The sequence below is a fragment of the Hyposmocoma kahamanoa genome, unplaced genomic scaffold (genome assembly GCF_003589595.1).
Source record: "Hyposmocoma kahamanoa isolate Upper Pololo Valley unplaced genomic scaffold, ASM358959v1 220, whole genome shotgun sequence".
Classification (NCBI taxonomy): domain Eukaryota; kingdom Metazoa; phylum Arthropoda; class Insecta; order Lepidoptera; family Cosmopterigidae; genus Hyposmocoma; species Hyposmocoma kahamanoa.
The window spans coordinates 4,607,416-4,630,139 of record NW_020653740.1 but is presented as its reverse complement, the minus strand read 5'-3'; the positions used below and the strand labels follow the sequence as shown (position 1 = coordinate 4,630,139).

The 22,724-nt window shown below is 36.3% G+C and overlaps 2 protein-coding genes across 3 annotated transcripts in view; one reads left to right on the top strand and one right to left on the bottom strand.

Annotated features, from left to right (window-relative positions):
* Positions 1-14,920, top strand: part of LOC113227851 (chitooligosaccharidolytic beta-N-acetylglucosaminidase) — a 46,446-nt gene extending 31,526 nt beyond the window's left edge. For both annotated transcript variants that reach the window (XM_026460913.1, XM_026460914.1), the window contains exons 4-10: positions 746-954; positions 2,770-3,103; positions 4,061-4,202; positions 4,403-4,588; positions 5,686-5,921; positions 11,028-11,263; positions 13,522-14,920. In XM_026460913.1, coding sequence (XP_026316698.1) covers positions 746-954; positions 2,770-3,103; positions 4,061-4,202; positions 4,403-4,588; positions 5,686-5,921; positions 11,028-11,263; positions 13,522-13,703 — 1,525 coding nt within the window. In that variant the 3' untranslated portion in view covers positions 13,704-14,920. The remainder of the gene's footprint in view (positions 1-745; positions 955-2,769; positions 3,104-4,060; positions 4,203-4,402; positions 4,589-5,685; positions 5,922-11,027; positions 11,264-13,521) is intronic.
* Positions 14,921-16,109: 1,189 nt separating this feature from the next.
* On the bottom strand, positions 16,110-21,714 carry LOC113228003 (retinal homeobox protein Rx1). The gene is made up of 3 exons (XM_026461119.1): positions 21,430-21,714; positions 18,698-18,812; positions 16,110-16,695 (listed from the first exon to the last, which is right to left on the bottom strand). Exons 1-3 carry the CDS (start codon positions 21,634-21,636, stop codon positions 16,148-16,150), a joined length of 870 nt encoding a protein of 289 aa, XP_026316904.1. The 5' UTR covers positions 21,637-21,714; the 3' UTR covers positions 16,110-16,147.
* Between the last annotated feature and the right edge of the window lie 1,010 nt (positions 21,715-22,724).

Here is a 22,724-nt window from a genome sequence, read left to right as displayed (position 1 = left end):
AAAAAAAACAAAACACCGTCTAAATACTTACGGCTTCGATATACATACGTATAGACGGGATGACAGGTTTTCAACTCAAATTCGTGTTTATCTTTACTTTATTTTATGTTCTTTGCACAATATCGTCGAAAATACTGATCCTAGGAGAGTTTAAGTTCATCGTGTGGATAACCGATTTGAACATTACATTTTAATCATAAGTATTGGCCATCTGTGGTATTTGTGCTTTATATAATATTATATAATATTCAAAGGTTCTAAATCTTGGTTGGTTTTTGAATGGTTCTAAAATTCTTTTCTATTTTATTTTAGTGTTGTTTTAAGAATCTCTAGAAATATAACGAGCAAAAATTACGGATTTCAATTTAGGCAATTTTGACTGTACTGTCCACTACATCTATACAAGATATTGAACACATTTTTAACCGACTTCAAAAGAGGAAGATGTTCTCAATGTGTGTGTGTGTGTTCAAAAGTTGTCCCATTCAAATTTAAAGAAAAAATTCCACCGCCAATTAAGGGATGAATTAGGTTTATTGGATTTCACCAACTTTCCTTTAACCAATATCAATAAAATTTGGAAAATGGAATTTAATCCAATAAAAAACCTTATGAACAAACTTTTGATGTCGGTTGTTTTTTTTCATAAAATAATTATCTGTATATAGTATCGAATAGATATTTGAACAATGAGTTTCATTAATTTTACTAAGCGATTCTATAATAAACGTTTTCTTCATTTCAGATATGACATGATTGACGTTCCAGTTGCAGTCAGACCTCTACTTGTTGCAATGACCAAAGTAGCCTCTAGCAACTTGATGGCAGAGTGTCGAAACAACGTTACAGAGATTTTTGATACTCCAGTCACCGTCTATTTGAACATTAAGTCATCGAACACGGAGCTAACTTGGGATACTGATGAATCTTACATACTCGATGTTCAAACTAAAGGTTCGTGTCGAAATTGTGCGCTTATTAAGTTTTTTTTATTATAGATAATGTATAGGCAAAAAAAATCTGATAACGTTATACGCAAAGGCGGTTGTATCTAAGGCAGTACAAGGCTTTATTTTTTTATTGTATCGAGTGACAGGACCACACCAAGTCGTGATCTTGGTGTTATGAAACACGCATGTCCATAACAGTTGCAGTGCCACTCAGAGCTTTAAACCGCAAAGGCATAAGTTGACAAGACTCATCCTTCATCGTGAATGTAATTTGACCAGCAACCTTACCCTTCAAAATCGGAACGCAGCAATGGCTGCAACAACAGTTGCTTGCTTAGGTTGAAGAGAAATAATCAATAGTGTAGTATAATATGAGCCAGTAGGGCAACTCCCGCCTGTTCGCTGTGCTTGCACTTCGTTCGGTGAGTAGGGTTGTTAGACGTATATTATCATATTAGTTGTACCTACAGGTCACAAATATAATTTAAAAAAGCACACAGTATTCTCGTGCTATATTGTATATAACATTTATATATAACCTTTGTTAAATGTAGTAGGTACTTACGAATTGATACTTTTATACCAGCATCGCGAATTGGTATCTGATTATGATATTTGATGTATATTATGTTGTATGATTATGAAACACAAATGAAATGCTGAATAATTCTGAATTTAAGGCACTCTTGTTCAAACATCCACAAACTCGTCTACCATTTGATGTCATTTTTAAACACTAACCGTGCGCTATGCTACTCGAGTGCATCGTGAGATTACGCGAATGTGTGCGTCCGTACACGGCGCACGGGCATGCACACATACAAGCGACGTTGCAACATTTATATGAAGTGCCCATACTACTCTTATTATATATACTATGTCAATAGTCTTATGTTTTAAGAGAATATAAATCACTAAAGTGTTTCACCGAGAAACCTATCCCCTTTTAAAGTTTGGAAATTAACATTCACCTTTAAAGAAGTTTCAATTTAAAAATCTTGTCTTGAATTCGTAAACCTTGAAACCTCCAATAATGTTGATTAGGCACAAAAAACAGAATTATTAGAAATAATATGACAACCTATGATTATACCCCTATTTTATGACTTAAAAAGGTCTAGAAATATATTTAAGCTTTAACTGTAAAAAAGGGATTTCGTCCAAAAACGGCGTTATGAGGTTTTCAAATTTAGCCGACAATATGTTCTTTGCTAATATAGTTTAGTGATTTAATGAATATTTATTAACACACAGGCATGACACACAACTCAAAGTATGGTAAGAATTTTGTTAATTTTTTGTTGTTATATTATATTGAAATAGATTAATTGTTCTCTTAGAACATTTGTGTTATTCTTGATAGTGGTTTTTTTCGCTACACCTCGTTACTGTGTTAACAGTTTTCGATATTCTACATAATACTAAATGATTACTGAGTAATTTACCTAATCACCGCCTTAGTTTTGTAAATTTCTTTAGATTTATGTGCTAATCCATTTTTGCGTTCATTTGAAGGGTTACATGTGAAAAAAATTTTTTTGCGTTCGTTCTTAAGCAAATACCAAATTTCATCAAATTCAGTTAGCGTGAAATAATAAGACCATTGCGTAGTTTAGTAGTTACGTATAATGAAGAATAACATATAAAAGTCCAGTATTGTTCGTCTTCTTTACCCTTGAAGTTAAGTGTTTTTTGTCAAAATCGATCGGTGGGAATGCACAACTTTTAAGCCTTACTGTAGCTGCACATTCTGTATGTTTGGGAGAAATTGGTTCTATACATACAACTACAACATCTAACGTGTAATTTTCTATTGCAGAAGGCAATGTAGTTGTCCACATATCAGCTGAAACAGTTTTCGGAGCGCGACACGGGTTAGAATCTTTTAACCAGTTAATTGCTGCCGAAATGCCCGAAAATGTTGAACATTTCAAGTGTACTCTACGTATTATTTCCGGCGCTAAGGTCAAGGACCACCCAGTTTACAAACACAGAGGACTTCTTCTAGATACTTCTAGAAACTTTTTTCCAGTAGAAGATATTAAGAGAACTATAACCGGCATGGCTGCCGCAAAGATGAACGTGTTTCATTGGCATGTAACGGATTCTCATAGTTTTCCTTTGGAATCAACTCGTGTTCCTCAACTTACAAGGTACCTATTTATTTTCTTATAGTCCCATTTCGAAAAATAATGTTATGTGAATACTGATAGTAGTGGTAACTGCTTATCCAATTTTTAACGCAAGACAATCTTAGGGTGCCTCCAAATAGTAGTAGCTTGTAGAAACGTTGCTATGGTGCATCTGTGGTGCGGCAGCCCAACTACTAATTTTCATACACTTTGTAGTTTGCAAAAGGGGTGCGTGTGTGGCGCGAGTGTGACTGCGCTGCTAAATGTATGAAATTAGTAGTGGCGCGGCTGTAGCGCAACAGTGACGCTACAACAGTGCTTCTACGAGTGTCCAATTTCAAGGCGCCCTAAGACGCATATAGTTTAGTGCGTTATTTTTCTTTACTACGAACTATTTTGGAGTAGGCACATACGTGACAAAGTTACATAAATAAATCAATAATAAACCGGTAGTCCCCTGTTGTTCATTGGTATTCTCCAAACAACGAAAGATTTGCCGTTATCTATTGGCTAGACTCTGCAATAGCAATGAAACCAATTCTTGTTTTTTTTTATGATACCAAGACGAACAAGTCATGTGACTCGTGGTAAGCGACACGCCTGTTCATAACAGTTGCAGTGCCACTGAGAGGTTTAAATCACAAAGATCTGAGGGGCACTGCCTCTTCGTCCGTCACCCTGAGATATAAGTTGAAAAAGCCCATGTGCCTGTAATTTTACCAGTACCCTTACGCTTCAAATCCGGAACGTAATGATGCTCACATTACGGCTTGGCGGCAGATATGGGTAAGGTGGCAGTACTTTCCTGGACGAGCTCTTCACAAGGAGCTCTACTGCTAACTAAAAATGTTGTCTCTTAGTGACTTTCTACATTACTCAGGAAAATGCAGTAAAATTATGTTACAAAAAGGGGCCTCATTTTGTTACCAGACATACGGCGTACGGATTAAACCACAACTTGTGTATTTTCGTCTTCAGGTACGGGGCGTATTCAGCGTATGAAATTTATACTGTAGATGAAGTGGAGAGTTTGATACAGTTTGCGAAAGTTCGAGGCGTGCGTGTGATTATCGAGATTGATTCGCCAGGACACGCTGGCAACGGATGGCAATGGGGGAAGGTGCGTTTGCCTTTCCACTTATATATATAAGGTCCTAATTTAATAGCTGATAATCCTTTCAATTATCTTTACTGCAAACGTATGCAAAAGGTTTAGATGTCCCCGTAGTATAAGTTGTTTGGTTTCGTGTTAAATCAGGACCTTATGACATTGACCAGTTATTTTCATTGTAGAAATGAAAATTTACTCTTTGTTTGTAGGACTATGGGTTTGGAGATCTAGCAGTATGCATTAATGCTCCAGAGTGGAGAAACCTCTGCTACCAGCCCCCATGTGGTCAGTTGAACCCAGCTAATCCGAAGATGTACGAGGTCTTGAGAAGCTTGTATCGAGATATTGCGGCTATGCTGCCTAAACCTGCAGTTTTGCACATGGGTGGAGATGAGGTAATTAAAGAAGAGGTGCCTTATAAAACTGTGTAAAGTATATAAAATTAGGTTACAGTTGGATTACATATAGTTAAGAATAACGAAGACTAATCCAGTAAAACTCGAACCTAATTTGGTTAAAATTCTGAGTGAAGAAACTTTTGAGTTTCTCACAGGTGGTTCTGACGGCAATAAAGTTAAAGTTACACGATACAGATATCTGCAATAAGCACATTCGTGATGTCTCCTGACTCAGTCTGTAGTTAGCAATTTTAATTATTCAAGTATATTATCGTAAAATATTAAATATTATGTAAGGATACTGTACTCGAATATTAAATAACACTTTATGATAATATTCTAGAACATTGAAATAATAAAAATTGACACTGAAATTAGGCAGAGAAAACTAATCTGAATCTTACTTACTTCCGTCGCTAGCTTAGCGACCCGAAGTGGATCTTGGCCTCCGATACCAAAGTACGCCAATTCTGTCAATCTTGTGCCGATTCCGACCATTCGGATACATTCAGCTCCTTTAGGTCTTTGGCGACTCTATCCTTTCAACGATATCTTGGACGGCCCACTGGACGATGACCCGTAGGTTGCCTCAAATACGCTCTTTTGGCAGCTCGATCCTCTCCCAATCTTTCCAGATGTCCTAGCCAGCGAAGTCAGGCAGATTTAGACACTAGTTCTTCTATCTTTCTATTAAATCTGGCCTTCCAGTTCTCAAATTCTTTTTGGTTGGTCCCAAAATCTTTCGAAATATCTTCCGTTCCGCCACTAATAAATTTATGTTCTTCCTCCAGGGTTAGTGTCTATGTTTTACACCCACACATTACGATTGGCCTAATTAATGTTTTGTAGACACGAACTGTTGTAGACCTGCTTAGTACCTTGGACACCAGTACTTTGTGAAGGGCTGCTGTACATGATAGCGCGTTTACTATGCGAATATTGATTTCATCCTCCCTTTGGTTAGCGTTGGTAATAGTGCAACCCAGGTACTTAAATTTGTCCATGCCCTTACAAGTCGTACCGTATCTTTATTCCGCTTCATATTCCTGTATACGGAATACCTGAATATTTCCTACTTCATTTTCTTCTTGCAGCTTTTCTTCAGCTGTTGGAACTCATCACAAGAGATATTAGATTATATGAACTCCAAGGGCTTCGACTCGAGCAATCCGAGCGGTTTCTTCGAGCTATGGGCGGAGTTCCATTCGAAAGCCCTGAAGATATGGGATGAGGAGCTTGCAGCTGAGGGTGGAAAACCGCAGAAGGTCATTCTCTGGTCTTCAGAACTTACTAAACCTAATAGGATTGAAAAATATTTGGATAGCGAGAGGTAAGTAAGCGTTATTAATTAACCGGGTAAATATTTAATCTTATTTCATTCGTACAAAATAATGCCAAATAAAAAGTATTTCGTCTGTTTCTAAACGACTTAGCGGAATAAGGTCGCATCTGCAAAATGACAACTTTTCAGGATAGAGGTTTCAGGAAAGATTATAACTTATTATGCTTTTTTAAAATCTTTATTTGTTCATAGAGGGTTTTACAAATGCCACCCTCATAGTGGCTCTCTTAGTATACACATTTCTTAGCCTAATTGTCATCGTTAACTAATTTATGTAGCAGCTCAGCCTCTTCAGAGATCGGAGCTGCCAGGATGCTATTAATCTTACCGAAGTTGTACGTGTTCATGTTGGGATGGTGTCCCATTCCATTGTTACGTGATACACGGCTTCCACAATTCCACATTCGTTACAAATGCGCCAATCAAATTTCGCAATGCATAAGAATCAATGGAATGTGGTCGGAGTGAAGATAGTCTTGTCTGCTGATTTTAAACAAACTGAACCATGGGGACCGAGAAAGTGTTGGCTGGGTTGTTTTCTACCATAAGCCTTTTGTACGGGATCTTACATCGAATTATTCTGACCACATATCATAATACATAATCTCGAACCTTGAATAATACATCAATAACCCAAGGTACAAATTGAATCAAGTTGTCGGTCTCTGTGCCTTCTCTCGCCAGCCGATCCACTTCCTCGTTCCCCTCGATACCAGAATACGAAGGAATCCATTGAATTGTCAGCAGTTAGCCGCGTACAGTTTCAGTATAAGAAGAATGATTGTGTACGCCAATCGAATGCCCCTGAAAACGTAAGTAGGTACAACGATACAAATGCTGTAGGGTTAAAATAACAAAATTAATGATACTTTCAATATATGAGAGTGCTGCAACGATCGCAATACTTTCTTTCATGTGATAAACGCTTTTTGAGACCACATGTAGTATTAATATAATAAGGGTACGAATAAGTGACATATGCGCGTTCTTCACTCACACATCACTCTATTTGAAATTAAGATTTTATTTTAAACTATAATAAAATTCCAATATCAATCAAAAAAGAAAATAGTATTAACCGACCTCAAATTTGGTGGAATTACATATATTTGCCAATTTTTATTGAAATCGGTTACCGGAAACTGCGCGAAACCGTATTCATCCCCTAGTTTGCCACCCTTAGAGGTGGAATATTTTCTTCAAATTTAAATGGGACCAATACTGAGGTATCCTCTTTCCAACAAAAACAAATACATCAAAATCGGTTCACAAATGCCGGAGTAATCGCGTAACACACATACAACAAAAACTCCTCCTTTTTTGAAGTCGGTTTAAAATACATTAAAACAAATCTTAGTAAATCTTAGTACCTACATTATAGTAGCATATTGTGGAAGCTCGTGCTTGATGTGAATATTTCACCTGTATTACATCTCACCAGTGTGGGGACCCCTTGAATAATGAAACCTAACATTACTAGGTAATAGGGAGTAAGGGACCAAATTAGTAAAATAAAATAAGAAACAAAAAGCGACTAGACAGTACTATTAATTGCTTGCGAAGTGGATGCATGTGTGTGCATCCAAAAATATATATACATATTATTCTGTAAATGAATTTTTAATTGAAAAATAAAGTCATTCACGGAAAGCTCACGTCGATTTTATTATTAATTGAGTATGAAGTATAATAATTTAATAATTAGTCCGTTAGTCAGTTAATCTTGACTGGGTCATGGACCATACAGAATTTTATTATAAGACCTTTTAATGTACATGTGCAAAATGGAAACAAATAAACAAAAAGAGAGCAAAGTAATGGCAATTGTAAATATCATGCCCCCGGTCATTCATCTCACGACGACATGTCGCAGATAAATAAAATTTATCTTCAACATCACGTCATCGGTCATTTACATCGCAATTTTCAGTTAGTATCGCTGTACCACGTGTTATAAAGTGATTTCTCAGTATGGTTTCTTTTTATTAGACTATAGGCAGTTTTTGCGGACTGAAACAAACGTTATCTACGAGTATTTAAATCACAATTAGTAACTCTGACCGTGTTACCCGGATATCCTTTTCCTGTGTCGTGGTAACACTGAAAACAATGCTAGATTGATTGTAGTGTTTATTAAGGGTTATTTACAATAAGAGACTAAGTACTTGGTAATAACGAGTCATGTTTTTTAAATGTCAGACAACCACATCAATTACCTACTCTTCAATTAGGGAATTTCCTGTACTGTGACAAGGGGCATAACCTAGAACACCCAGACCAGAACCAATTTAGAAATTATACATTTTCCTGATTTGTTCCGAGAGTATGGCACTGGGAATCGAACTCGAGGTTTAACGGTTATTCACGCTGGACAATCGTTAAGCAGCCGAAGAATAAAAAGAAACATTATTATATTTTATGATTAACGTTCATATTCCACTTATATTCGAATAATTTGTACAAAAATTAACAAAAAATTTCTCATGCTCTATTAGTATAGTCAATATGAGCCTTGCGTAGCGGGAGTAAAGTGCATCATTTAACCCTAATTTAATTTAAGCCTAGTTTTTTAATTTACTTCGATTGACCGAGACAAACAGTCAAACAGCCAGTACTTACTCTAGTCTGTGCCTAAAAGTTAAAGTTCAATGAGTGAAACAATATATGGGAAATAAAACTATTTTTCCGGATTTGAATCGCGTATTTTTGTTTTTTCAAACATACCAACGTTTCGGGCCCTTTACAGTTCCCATGGTCACGGTTGACCAGATTAAAAGCAAATATAGACCCTCGGAATATAAGACACCTCGAGTATATACATATTGGTTCGTTTTAGTCCCTCGATAAAAAATATACTATTATCACATCGCACTACTATTACAATAGTGTTGTAACTCAAAAAATGTGAAATTCAAGATAACCTATAACCATTTCATAACGTAAAATTTGTACCTCTACATGTCAATAAAATTGTCATTAGAATATTGTAAAAAACCATTAAAATATATCTACTTAACCCAGAATGAGACAAACGTTTTGTGAGCTAGTTCAGGACAAAACAGTCTTTACTTATGAAATTATTTTTAAATGTACTTCTATTTGGCAAGTAGGAAATTGTTCAGGTGTCTAATAAATTTTAACCTATACATAAATTATAATAATCTTTCACGGGAACTGAGTAATTCGTTTTTCAGCTGTACTGAATAAATTAACATTTTGAGTTAATATAATATTTTATTAGCAGTGCGACATGTAAATAATAAAAATAATAAGAATCACATGCAACAAATTATGTATATGTGAAATTTTGTGACTGTCCTATTTAAGGTGCCTCCGTGGCCGAACGGTTACCATGACTGCCACGCAGAGGTCCCAGGGCCGATTCCCGGGCCGGGATAAATATTGTACGGCCTACATTTATTTCTCTCGTGAGTTTGGGTGTAATTTGTAGTTGTGGTCCACGGGACCCGCGAGACAGGGTTTCCTTAGTACGGGGCCATGTTGAGTATGTGCGTCGATATTATAAGCTTGAAAAGTTAAAATATAAGAACTGATTTTGTTCGTATATTTTTAAAACTTTCTCCTAGGGGACCAATTATATTAATTTCCTTTAAACCGTTGGTCATTGTAATTCCATTGAGATTACATTGCAATTATGATTGTATTTGCTATTCTTTTAAGATCCAGTTGCAATGGCGGTTGAGTCTTAGTGGAATGGCAGTGATGGCATATTCATTCATTCAATTACTAACGATCGATGTTGCCTTACTAAAACTACGTTGGAAATTATGAATAATAAGATATGAATAATATCTTAATTTTTATCTCGCTTAAACAGCAATTTAGTCTTCAAATTAAATATACATAATATTAATACTCTACACCATCGACTCGCCATTGAAGAGCAGACTACCACAAACTTGCAAGGGCAGTTGAACAGTAGCTCAATGGCTAGCTACTGACAAGCCACTACTCTTAACGTTACAGCAGCAGAATACCAAACGTACAATATCCTGCCATTGGCACTCTATCGACGAACAACTGAGGTGATTTAAAATTAGCAGACTTGGGGCCCTGAAAAGTTGTATTTTTGCGGATGTCGCCTTATTACATCAAGGATATGATTTTTTTATATATACCAGTGTTGCTATGTGCACCGTAATTACGATAAATCCATCGTACTCAGCACAAATTTACTACCTACCGTCGACACAGGACAACGGTGACAAAATCTGCCGTAATCTGCAGTAGCTGGATTTTTTGCAGTAAAGGAGGTGCGAGATCGATGTGTGCGGTTTAACTAATAATAACCGCCCCTTTAAGGAAATCTTTTGATGCAGCAGTCTATTCAAAGGCGCTAAACTAAACTAAACTCGTATTTTCTCAAACTTGGATTATACAAAATGTTGCAGGCTGATGTCACATCGCATTTCCTTAATGTTTAGACACTAGTTTTTACCTATTCTTAAAGTAATGCATCCAAATTAACACTCCTGATAAGAAATTTAAAATAAACAAAAAGTTTTGCCATCTCCTGAATAATTACTGTTTATAAGAGGCGAGTTTGAGAAAGAGGCGACGCGACGATAGGCAAATAAGCGTAAATTTTAAGCCTGACGAGGAAATGTTGAGAAGATTAAATCAAAACATTTATAAAAATTAAGAGATTTGATAATTATTGTTTTATAAAAAGGATTATATTTAGACAAATTTTTACTAAGGTATTCCTCTCTTTATTTTTTAAATGTTCAAATTTAATTTTTAATTGTTTTCTTATTATAATTCAAATTTTACTTTACAATTAGTAAAAAGTAAATTATGCACTAAAATGTTTTTTTTATTATTAATATTTACTTAAGTACAAGATAAAGTATGGTAATTCACTCTCTTAAAGGGTTATTATTACAAAGTTAAGTTACTTTTGAAAGTATAATATACCATAATTACAATGTTTTTTCCTGGTCCAGTCACCGTAATTTCTTATGATCTACCGTCTTTCACGAGCAGGATCAACATCGACAAGACTTTGAACTTGGCAATACTGATACACACTGAACCACGAAAGTCGAATTTATTATAAATTTTGTTTTCCAGATACGTAATCGAAGTTTGGGAGCCAATAAACAGTGATATGCTTTCCAAGCTACTTGGTCTCGGCTACTCAGCTATTTCCATACCCAAAGACGTCTGGTATCTGGACCATGGGTTCTGGGGGACAACTAAATTCTCCAATTGGAGGCGGATGTACTCTCACATGCTGCCTGGACATTCAAACGTCTTAGGAGGAGAAGTAGCCATGTGGAGCGAATACATTGATCGTTTAGGACTGGGTGAGTATTTTTTTTTTTTTGTATACTAAAAAAGTGTAAAGGGTGCGTACACTGCGTGCGTTAAATGCTCCTTTGCAGGCAAGCAAGCATGTGTGGCGCTCGAATGGCACTGGAACGTAATGCACGTGTGCAGCTCGCGAGTCTTTCATAAACAGGCGCATTTGCAGCGCATTCTCTAGATCTGTACGCACCTTAAAGGAAGTTAAACTACTTAAGGCGAGGTATTTGAATGCGAGTTTAGATTTCTCAACCCCTCGCGTCCCGCAATCCGCGCGCTGAAAATTAATATGAATGAAAAACAGACGGAGGAAATTTGACACAGATCCGACGTAGTTAGCGCCCGATGGCAACTGCAGCGGGTGGCGCGGCGTGTTGTTAAACCGCTTTGGACAATTTTCAAGTTTGAAAACCAAAATTTAACAAGTTGTCTGTAGTACTTAAAGAGAAATATCTCGATGCAAAAATTATGTACAAAGTTAGATATATTATTCTTAAATAATTCGTTTTAGACTTTTAATGTAGCCTGTTTTCAGGATTTCATATGATCGGATAAAGTACATTCTATCGTGTAACAAATGAACACATTCTTTAGACAATATCCTTAGGTGTATCGTATATTTTTTGTAAGATCGTTATTTAATATTAAATAGCTAAAGCATTCGATCTAACAAAATAGTTTTTCATGTTTCTCCTCTTGTGACTCGCCTTAAGGCGAGATGGTATCGGTAGTTGCGTAATTGAAGCGTGTGACGTAGACGCGGAAAAAGTCATTACATGACGCTTAGGCTCAACTCACACTGGCGCTGAGTCGAAGCGTCGCGTCGCGTCCTGTTTTTCAACTACAACGCCTGGCGACGCGCGCTCGCATTATCGCGGCCGGATCACAGTGTGGTCGGCGTCTGACGCATCACAAGTAACGCGCGTCGACGCTTGATTCCATATTTGCATAACACAAATTTGTACCTTAATAATGGGAAGATAGGGATGAATATGCTATAGGCGAAAAACATGACGCGTTGCGACACTTCCACCCTGCGCCAGTGTAAATTGAGCCTTAGACATTTGCCTTTTAGAAATAAAATATACTCTATACGGTGTCATCACATATTTTAGTTTAGTAGTTTTGCTTACTTCGCGTCTCACTTATCGCAGCCGTTTGTTGACCTGTGCACATAAATAGGCAATTAATTTAATGTTCAACAAACATTGAATCGATTTAGACATCTAACAACGTAACAACAACGTAAGAGATACACAACCTCATCTAGCTTAAGCTTATAAAACTTGGTAAGGATGCTCTTACCAATATTTACAGTTCTTTACACATTTATATAATACTTACTGTAAAATAAGGTGATAGTTCCGTGGCATATTTATTATGAAATATTTCTCACCCGAGAAAATTTCTTTTAAATATCTGTAATAACATTGAAAGTGATTTTTCCGTAAATGAACGTAGTAGAAAATGAAAGTTATAGGGAAATTTGTCAATCTTGTTTTGGGCCCCATAATTCATTGCCAGTGCCTTTACCATGAGTTTACTGTGACAGCTGTCGCTAGCGGCCGCGTAAACTACTTCATAATTTTGTATGGCAAATTATACAGCACCCCTAGCGGTCATAAGAAGAAACACCATTTTGTATACAAACATTTTACGCTGTCGCTAGCTAACTGTCGTTGTAATTTCATGGTAGAGGCACAGTATTTAATGTTTCATTATCAATTAAAAACCAAATCAATTAAAAACAAACGCCTTGATTTCGTATTTTAACGTCGAAAAAACTGATTTTCTGTGTGGTCGAAATACGTCAAAACGTCTATACTGGATCTCACTTCACCTTATTAACGTAACGTTTGGAAAAACGGGAATTTTTATTCGCTATTTTCAAAAATTTCTTGATTGCGCTTTGTTGTGTGTGTGTCACTTTACTTACTAGAAGTTGGTCCTAGATCTGAAAGTGTAGTCTAGTTGGTCATATATACATACATTTAATTTACCATTACCTAATAATAAACTTCTTTAACTTATAATTATTAATACAAAGATCAAACACTCAGAAAAAATTTCTTCGATCCGGCCGGATTCGAACCGACGTCTTCTAGCTTACCGTGCCATACGCTATACCAACTAAGCCACGGAACGAACCAGCGGACCTCACGAATTTTTCTATGTGCTTGCGTCGTGTCTTTGACTTCTTTAACTTAGTTACGTCTATAGGTAATTAATTAATAGCTATACCATTTGTTCTTTTGTGCAGATGCTCGAGTATGGCCCAGAACGGCAGCAGTAGCTGAGAGATTGTGGTCCACTCCATTATCAGGCGCAAATGCTGCTGAACCGCGCCTCCAAAGATTGCGCGAGCGCCTTCTGAATCGCGGCTTACGCCCCGACGCCATGTCACCCGGCTGGTGCGCACAGAATGACATGTCATGCTTATAGAATACTGCCAAACTGTGCTCATAAAATATGACAAATAATTTTCATCCCCCGTTGTTAAATTTCAGAGACCTATTTTCGTTTACCGTTAACACGTACATTAATGTGGTCAGTCTATATTAGCGTGATAACCACAGATAATTTTTTGGTATACCTAACGCGGTCGAATCAGTCAATTAACTAGGAAGCAATGAGTTTGATATAAGCTCGAGGACTTTCAAGGACACCACATAACGTAATAATAAACTATTTGATGAGAGTTCCATCAATACACTAATTAAAATTAGCCAATATTTAGCACTGACTAGGTTAAGGACTAAAATAAAAGACAGTCTGAAGATTTTTAAGTTCTTGAATGAGTTGATTATTTGAGTTGAATTAAGCACTTGACGGAGTTAATACATGAATCAATTATCTAAAACACAATATTATATACACGTTGAAAACAAATAAATTCTGAAATTCAGAATTGAAACAGTTTCATGGGTTTCAGAAATATAATTTGACATTTCCCTTTATCTTTCAGAAGGGTCTTTCGATTTAAACATCCTCTGTCTGTCCATATGGTACTAATGTTTACGGTCGCCGGGCCATGCAATAAATAAAGACGGTAGAAAAGACTGGAAATAATTATCTTGTTTATGGTGCACCCTGACTGCGATGATAATTGTCGCACAAAACTTATCATTATTTTTCGATAAGTACACTTAAAACAGTAACGTAGAAAATAATTGTATAATTTAGCCATAAATGGCAATTATTAGGGGAATAATAAAGATTCCGAAAAGCAAATGGGACTGTAGCGACTAGCGACTAAGTCTAACTGATATACTAAGCAGCGTTAAAATCACTTACTGAAAAATAAACAGTGCATACTGACAAAATTAATCATATTTAGTAAACAATCAGTACTTTTTCAAATCACAATTCTACGGAAAAATACTGTAATTCCCAATAATATACTTAACTTCCGAAAGAAATACTAAAGTTTAAGAGATGTATAAGGTAGGTTTTTAATTTATAATATGGATTCCCGCGGCTCGTTTTTCAATGCGTTACTACGCACCACCACGCCTCACCCGGCAAAAAATGAGCTGTGGAAAACCGCCAATAGGTGATTGCTAACAATATAGTTTTCGGAGAGTAAGTAGTCACGTCAGCAAGATTTTTAGGAACTTTCAGTATTTCATTCAGTAGTTTCCCTATTTTTATTTTCACAAGAGTTTTCGATACCCAAGTAAATAACGCGCTAATATTTATAAATTGAATAGGCTAATTTTTAATTTAATTTTCGGAGCTTTTATTACTACCCGAATTATTAATCAAAAAGACTAGAAAGAAGCACTTGGTGCTTTTTCTGCCAATCTTTATAATTTGTAGGGTAGCAACAAATGACATTTATTAGTTCATAATTCGCTTTTTTCTTGCCGATATATTACTTGAGAGACTCTGTAAGTATGATATAATGCTTTTCAAGTATATCGAATACGATTTGATAAGAATTTTAGACTTATGATGGTAAATACCTTTAAAAGCATTGACTTACAATTATATGGACGTCGGGTCCGCGCTAAAAAGTGTCCGCACTTGTAAGGCGCTAAAATCGTATACAGAGCGCGACACTCCGCTTTAGTCTTCATTTGTTCTACGGACAGCGCGATACTGCGATGACATGACAATTTAAATTTCGAATAGGTTGACTTGGGACATTTTTTTCGTGGTTTTTGTATTAGACCCGTCGTCCATTTATTTGTAAGTCAATGTTTAAAAGTGACAAAAAATATTTGGTGCTAGTACGGTGCTTACCTTAGATATAGCATTATGCGTTTAAGAACATAGATTAGATATGTAATAAACGTACCTAATCAAAATCAATGACATGAATTGTAAAAAACTTTAAAATTATATTATTGTTTTGAACATTATTTACGGAGACGTTTACGATGTTTACATAGTGTGTGTTATTTATTGAAAAAAAAGTTTTTATATGCTATTCACATTTATTTTGCACCTTTTTCTCATTGACAGACTGACTGACTAATAATTTAAGATGTATTTGTAAGCCTAATTTGTTTTAGGAGTAGATTTTTCCAATGGTTTTAGTCTGAATAAAATGGAAATAATTGTGATATTCCTATATTTAATGTTCTACTGTTATTTCTAGATTGTATCTACTTAAGCATACGTAAAGTCATAATAAATAGATTACAGTTTGTTATTTTGTTTTATTACAATTTTTACTACTAACTCCGAGAACTAAACCATTTTTACTACATTTTAAGTATTTAAAAAACAAAAATCACTACAATGTATTTACATTAACGGAAAACCCTCAACGGTATCGACATAACGGTTACATTTCAATTCTATTTATAAATCAGCTATTCGTAAATCATAAACCACCTACTTGGTAGACACTAACATTGGACAAGAAATGAACTACGCGACTACATAGACAAATTATTTCTTCTTTCGCCATTTTTCACAAGACTCAAGTCATTTGGGACCAGATCATGCAGAACCGCGTCACTTCTGAAAATGCTAGTAGCTATCCTGTTAGCCAGTCGTTCTGACTCTCTCAGTTCATCGTCTTTAGAATGAGATGTAAGATCTATTTCTGCATCACTATCACTGTCTTCTCGTTGGTGATAAGCTAAATTTTGTGGTTCGACAATATCTTCTGGACACGGACAACTCTTTGCAGTCATCACTCTTAAATCAGTTGGTGTTATATCTGTATTGTCGATTGGTGGCATCATTAATGGTGTGAACGAGAAAGGCTGCTGGTATCTTTCTTCTGTTCTATAGGCTATTGTCATGTCGTGAGCTGGTGGAATAGACGGTATAGGTTCTGGAATATTTGAATGGTGCAGGTAAGGATCTTGCCGTGGTGATTTGAGTTCTCGATTTTCTGGAGCCGGTGGTAGCGGTTCAGGAGATTCTTTCCCGTTCGGCGAATCAGGACCTTCGGGGGATGAGTCTGGTTTTGTGTGACCTGCAAATTAAATAGCTTGAATTGAATGGAAAAATTTAACAGATAATGATGCCTCGTAGAGAGGCGAAACGTATCGAATGTATTTTTGGTGGTGAAGTTAGTGTTGATTGTGATCGTAGTCGAGAGTGGGAGAATTAACTGTATGAAAAAATGTTCAACACAAGCTAAGCTATTTTGCACGATTTCATATTCATTCATATTGATTTCCGCAAAGTAACATCTTAATCCATATATTTTTTCAATTTAACTATTTCCCAAAGTATCTTTTTTGTAATACCACGTAATGGGATGAACAAGACGTGGACTTGGTAGTAAGCGACAGGTCTGTCCATAACAATTGGCTTCAAACCGCGAAGATCTGAGGGGTATTGACACTGTGTCCGTCACTCTGAGACAAGTTGTCAAGCCCATGTGCCTGTAATTTCACCAGCAACAACGCAGTAATCAACAACTCACATTACAGCTTGGCGGCAGAAATAGGTAAGATAGCAGTACTTCCCTGGATGAACACTTTCACAAGGAACTTTAATGCTACAAAAACCTATGATATCTTAAGATCAGCTCGTTATTTTTCTACTGTATTTGTATAACCATCCAAACCTTACGTGATACTCGTGAAATTTAAACTTAAACGAGTAAAAATAAAGAATTTTTATTTTTTTGTGTGCCAGACAAGCACACCAATTGTTTGGTCTTAAGCTAGAAAATTCGCTGTACTATGAATGTCAAACCACCGAAATGAACTCGGAGGCACTACCAAGAACACCTAGATAAGAACCAATTTAGAAAAGGTCGAAATGTACTCATAACATAATACATAATAAATAAATTAAATTTCTCTCACTCCCACCTAATTTAGGCAACGAGATAGCAGACCTTACTAATTTCTCTTTGTGCTCGCTGCAGATTTTGGTTTTTTTTAGTTTTAAATGGCTTTTTTGCGCCATCTGTGAGAAAACTATGAAAGATTTTCTTCAAAATTTTGTTTAAAAATTGTATAAAAAGAATTCACCCATGTTGTTGATTTTCAAAGAATTAATTTCGTCTACCAATAACACGAACATTAATGTCTATAGGAAATGAAACTATTTTTCCGGATTTAAATCGCGTATATTTGTTTTTTCAAAAAAACCGGCGTTTCGGGCCCTTTACAGGTCCCATGGTCAACCGTGACCAACAGTTTCATTTCCTATTTGTAACAATCGCGAAAACCTAAGAACTCGATATTAATGTCTATTTTAACGCCACACTTAAATAGTTTTATAGTAACTCATCAACAACTTTTCGGCGCAAGACCGCGTTGCGGCTCAGTCTATTAGATAGCCTAGAGAATGTGTGCGTTACAAGCTCAGAATTTTCAGAGATACCATGTAACGTCTTAATTCAGAGACCTCTTTGTCTAGCGCTTACAATACTAACCACTGCGTCACGGCCGTCGACTAACCAAATGGTCTGTTCACGACTGGTGAAAAGTGTCCTCTAGATTTAGGCCATGGTCTACCACGCTGGCTCAATGAAAATTGGAGATATATTTGCACGTCTATGAAGCTTTCTCCAATATACTAGATTCTTCACAATATTTTCCTTCGCTGTTGGAACAAGTAACAATTGGTAAACTTTTTTTTATAATATGAACTGGCTAGATAAGCAAGTCGTGGGTTTAGTGGTAAGCGACACGCCTATTCATAACAATTGCAGTGAAGCTTTGACGAGACTGAGACATAAAGTTGACAAGGCCCATGTGCCTGCAGTTTTTGAAAACCGGGACGCAGTAATGCTCACATTACTGCTCGGTGACAGAAATGGTATAACTTCCATGGACGAACTACTTTACAAGAAACTCAAAAAATTAGAGACAGCCGCCTATACCGAGATTGTGATGAACTTGGCTTAAATCTTTTCTTTCGGACTGACAAGTCAGTCGTTTTTATCCCGTATTGTGTTATAATCTTGTGGAGCTATGTTCTTAGCAAAGGCTCACCCATAAAAATTAGATACCTACCTGGCATAGGCAGCGGTGGAGTACCTAAACCAAGACAGCGCATCCTCCAGGCGTCCTGTAAAAGTTGAAGGCGGGCCTGCTTGCGCCATTTTGCACGTCGGTTCTGGAACCATACCTGAAAATATTTAAAGTGGTAGAGATTGTAGAGTTACGTAACGTTCGCAAATTATACAGGTAATGATATCTATCATTATAGAGACAACAGATAAAAGTTTTAAATGTAGATAATAATAAAAACACCGACCTCAAAAGTTGATGGAATTACATGTAATTGCAAGTTTTATTGAAATCGGTTACCGGAACGTATGCGGAACCGGATTTATCCTCCTAGTTTGCCACCTTTATAGGTGGCAAATTTAAATGGGACCAATACTGAGATACCATCTTGCCAACAAAAAAAGCGTAACGTAACGCGTAACCTACATACAAAAAATACAGTCGAATTGAGAACCTCCTCCTTTTTTTGTTAGTCGGTTAACAACTAGTCACTGCTTTGCATAGCTATTGAGTTTCAACATAACGTTTGCACAACTCAAAGATCTGAAAGTATATTAAAAACGATTTGCAACATTTGACAAACCAAGTTAAAGAATGAGCTGCAAGCTGCTGCTGAGTGTTGGTAGAGTTCCGTGTGAATGAGCCGCCAAGCGGTAATTTGAACATTACAGGATTTCGGTTTTGAAGGTTAAGGGTGCTGGTGAAATTACAGGCACATGGAACTTGTCAACTTATCTCGCAGAGTGACGGCCTAGTGGCAGTTGCTCCTCAGACCTCTGCGATTTAAAGCTCTGAGTGGCACTGCAATTGTTATGGATAGGCGTGTAGCTTACCATCAGGCACAACTTGTTCATCCCTTGTTCATCCCGTCACTTGATATTATTAAAAAAAAGGAAAGAAAAAAGGCTGGATATCGCTCTCCCAATGGAGCTAGGGAACGAGACGAATTTGTCGATGTGCTTGTTGAATATCTTTGTTTTTTAGCTTTAAACGACATTTTTACCGTAACGCCACGTGAGAAACCTATGAAAGCTTTTCTTCAGAAATTTGACTCACGTGATATCCTAAATAAAATAAATACTTAAATAAGCTTGTAAAAAAGAACACCAGGATGCAACTTACACTAGCTCACACTGGCGTGCTCTTTTTACTCTGACTGCTCGTTGCAACGATCGTTGTATTTGGAGTGAGTTGAATTTTGTGATTGTACAATCTTTTAAATCTCATTTAAGTACAGAGAAATGTGACGGTAGCCTCGTGGAGGAACGATTGCTCTTCAATTGAGATGTTGAGGGTTTGAACCCCTGTAGCGGCATCTACCAATAACATTGGTTTCTAAGTAACGTATATTTCGTGCCCTTGATATGAAGCCATATAATAATATGGTCATACGTCAAAAGTGCTGTTATCGCATGAAAGTCATAAAAATAATAAGAACTACATGAAACAAATTGTATATGTGAAATTGTATAACTAATCTATTTAAGCATAATTGTAACATTTTTATAAAAAACAGACCTCAAAGTTTGTCGAGTTACATTTATTTGACAAGTTTTATTGAAATCGGTTATCGGAAAGTTTGCGAAACCGGATTCATCTCCTAGGTTGCCATTCTTACAGGTGGAATATTTTCTCTAAATTTAAATGGTACCAATATTGACGTACCCTCTTTCCAACAAAAAAAGAATCATCGAAATAGGTTCACAAATAAATAACAGTACAGTCGAATTTTGTACTTAGAATCTTTACACGTCTCTCCTGTCATTTTACAGATATATATTGGAAAACGCGTAAAATCCCCAACCAGCACTGCATCAGTGTAGAGGACTATGGCTAAAGCATCTCCTTAGAGGGGGCCTGTAACCAGCAATGACGAGAGAAAGATTTGAAATAGAACAAAGGTAAGTACCGTATTGACATAACAAAACCTACCTTTTTTATGATAACAAGTGACGTGGGGCCTACCCAAAACAGCTGCAGTATCATTCAAAGCTTTAATTGCAAAGGTCTGAGAAGCACTGCCACTACGCCCATCACCCCGAGACATAGGTATTCTCATGTGTTTGTAAATTCACAAGCACCTTTACCTTTCAAAAAGCAGTAATGCTTATATTACCACTTGGCGGCAGAATTGGGTAAGGTGGTATAAACTCTTTCATAAAGAGTTCTACTGCTTTTGAATCATAAGAACACTCCTGCTTAAAATTACTTCTAATTGTAAAAAGTATGGTATTTGAAACTAAAATAAAATTTTGTTTCAATATAGCATACAACTGACGCTATGGTACTATAAAATATCCGGCATGTTTTAAATCAAGTGATATAGAAAAAGGGTGTCACTACTTCAGAAAAAAACATTTAGATTTACTCTAAAGTTTTTTTTAATATCAATTGACGGGACGAACAAGTCGTGCGCCTGATGATAAGCTACACGCCTGCTTACAACAGTTGCAGTACCACTTAGAGCTTTTAGGACTGCACCCGTCACCCTGACACATAATTTGACAAGTCCCATGTGCCTGTGTCTGTTTCGCCAGCACCCTTAGGTACCATTCAAAACCGGAACACAGTAATTCTGACATTACTGCTTGGCGGCAGAAATAAGTAAGCGCAAATCGTCCAGTGTAGTGGCAAACTCTTTGACAAGGAACTCTACTGCTACTTTAAACTATAAAAATAAAGTCGAACAAAACAATGTTCGTCACCGATATGTTTATTAACATTATTGACCTCACCTGGACTCTAGCCTCGGAAAGGCTGATCCTCAAAGCAACTTCCTCCCTTAAGAACACGTCAGGGTAATGAGTCTTCTGGAAAAGGCTTTCCAACTCACTCAATTGCTGTGGTGTGAACGTTGTTCGGTTGCGGCGCTGCCGGCGTCGGCCGAACATGTACTCTGTTAGAAGATCTCCAGGTAACGGGGATAAATATGGACCTGCCATCTCCGAAGATGATGATCACGAAACTGTCCTTTGAACCGTTTGTGAGTTGATTAACTTATCAATAGCTGCGGTATAGACATGGACTTTGTAATAATTCTAGATGGATAATAATAATTATAATTCTCCTATAATAATAATTCTCCTACTTAACGTTTGCGTTGTCTATTTTCCTTTTTAAATTCTTCAAGTTTCCATTGTTATTTTCTTTTCTTTTGTAGTTGACGTAGACAAGATCTTCTCATAGTTCAAATCACACGAAAGTCTTAATTTTACTAAGTATTAATATATCTACTACATTTCCTTTAGAAACGTGAAATGCCTTTTTTAAACAATTTTAATACTTAGTCGCACTTATATAATTTGTAAATAATAAATGGAACAATTTGAAATGCTCAGTAATATAATGTTAAATCACGAAAAAAGTTAAATTAAATTGAAATATTTGACACAATCACTTGTTTTCAAACTTGACGAATTCACTCCGAAACTTTAAGAGCGTAGAAAAATTGTTCTACTTAGGATGCTTGCTGCGGGACTGTCCAAATTTACGAAAATATCGTGGAGAAAACCCCCCTGGCTCCACCCCTCAGCTACAAAATCTACGTTTCCTATTGGGTAGCTGTCGCAGGGGTTGGAAAACTCGACCAATCACAGGAAGAGTGTGGGATAGAGTTAATAGGTGTAGATTAAGTTATGGCGTTTCAGTAAAATATAAATTATATAAAGTGGTTAACTGGGAGCTGTTAATGAGATCTCGGTGTAGCGTTGAATGTAGAATTTTGAAAATTGAATGTAGAATTTCAAAGGGAATATCATACAATAGCTTAATATTACTAAGTATATAAATTAATTGAGTATGACGTAGCTTATAAGACAAAGAATATGGAATTAAGAATGGAGTGGACGTAAGAAGTTCATTTGAAAACTTGATTCAATAAGTAATTTTTTAAGTTGTAAAATTATCTCGATTGCCACATCATAATCATAATGAGACTCAATATTATAAGGACATTTAAATTAAATTTCTATAAATAGGTCACATTTGCAAAATGATAACTTTCAGGAGAAAGGTTTAAAGATTCTATAAA

Bases quoted from the DNA above. Each gene is read 5' to 3' on its own strand.
- LOC113228003 (XM_026461119.1), bottom strand. From the start codon at position 21,636: ATGGCAGGTCCATATTTATCCCCGTTACCTGGAGATCTTCTAACAGAG. The intron at 18,813-21,429 runs GTGAGGTCAATA...AAATATTTTCAG, and splicing joins TTTCCGAGGCTAGAGTCCAG to GTATGGTTCCAGAACCGACG. The intron at 16,696-18,697 runs GTAGGTATCTAA...TTTAATTTGCAG, and splicing joins TCCACCGCTGCCTATGCCAG to GTCACACAAAACCAGACTCA.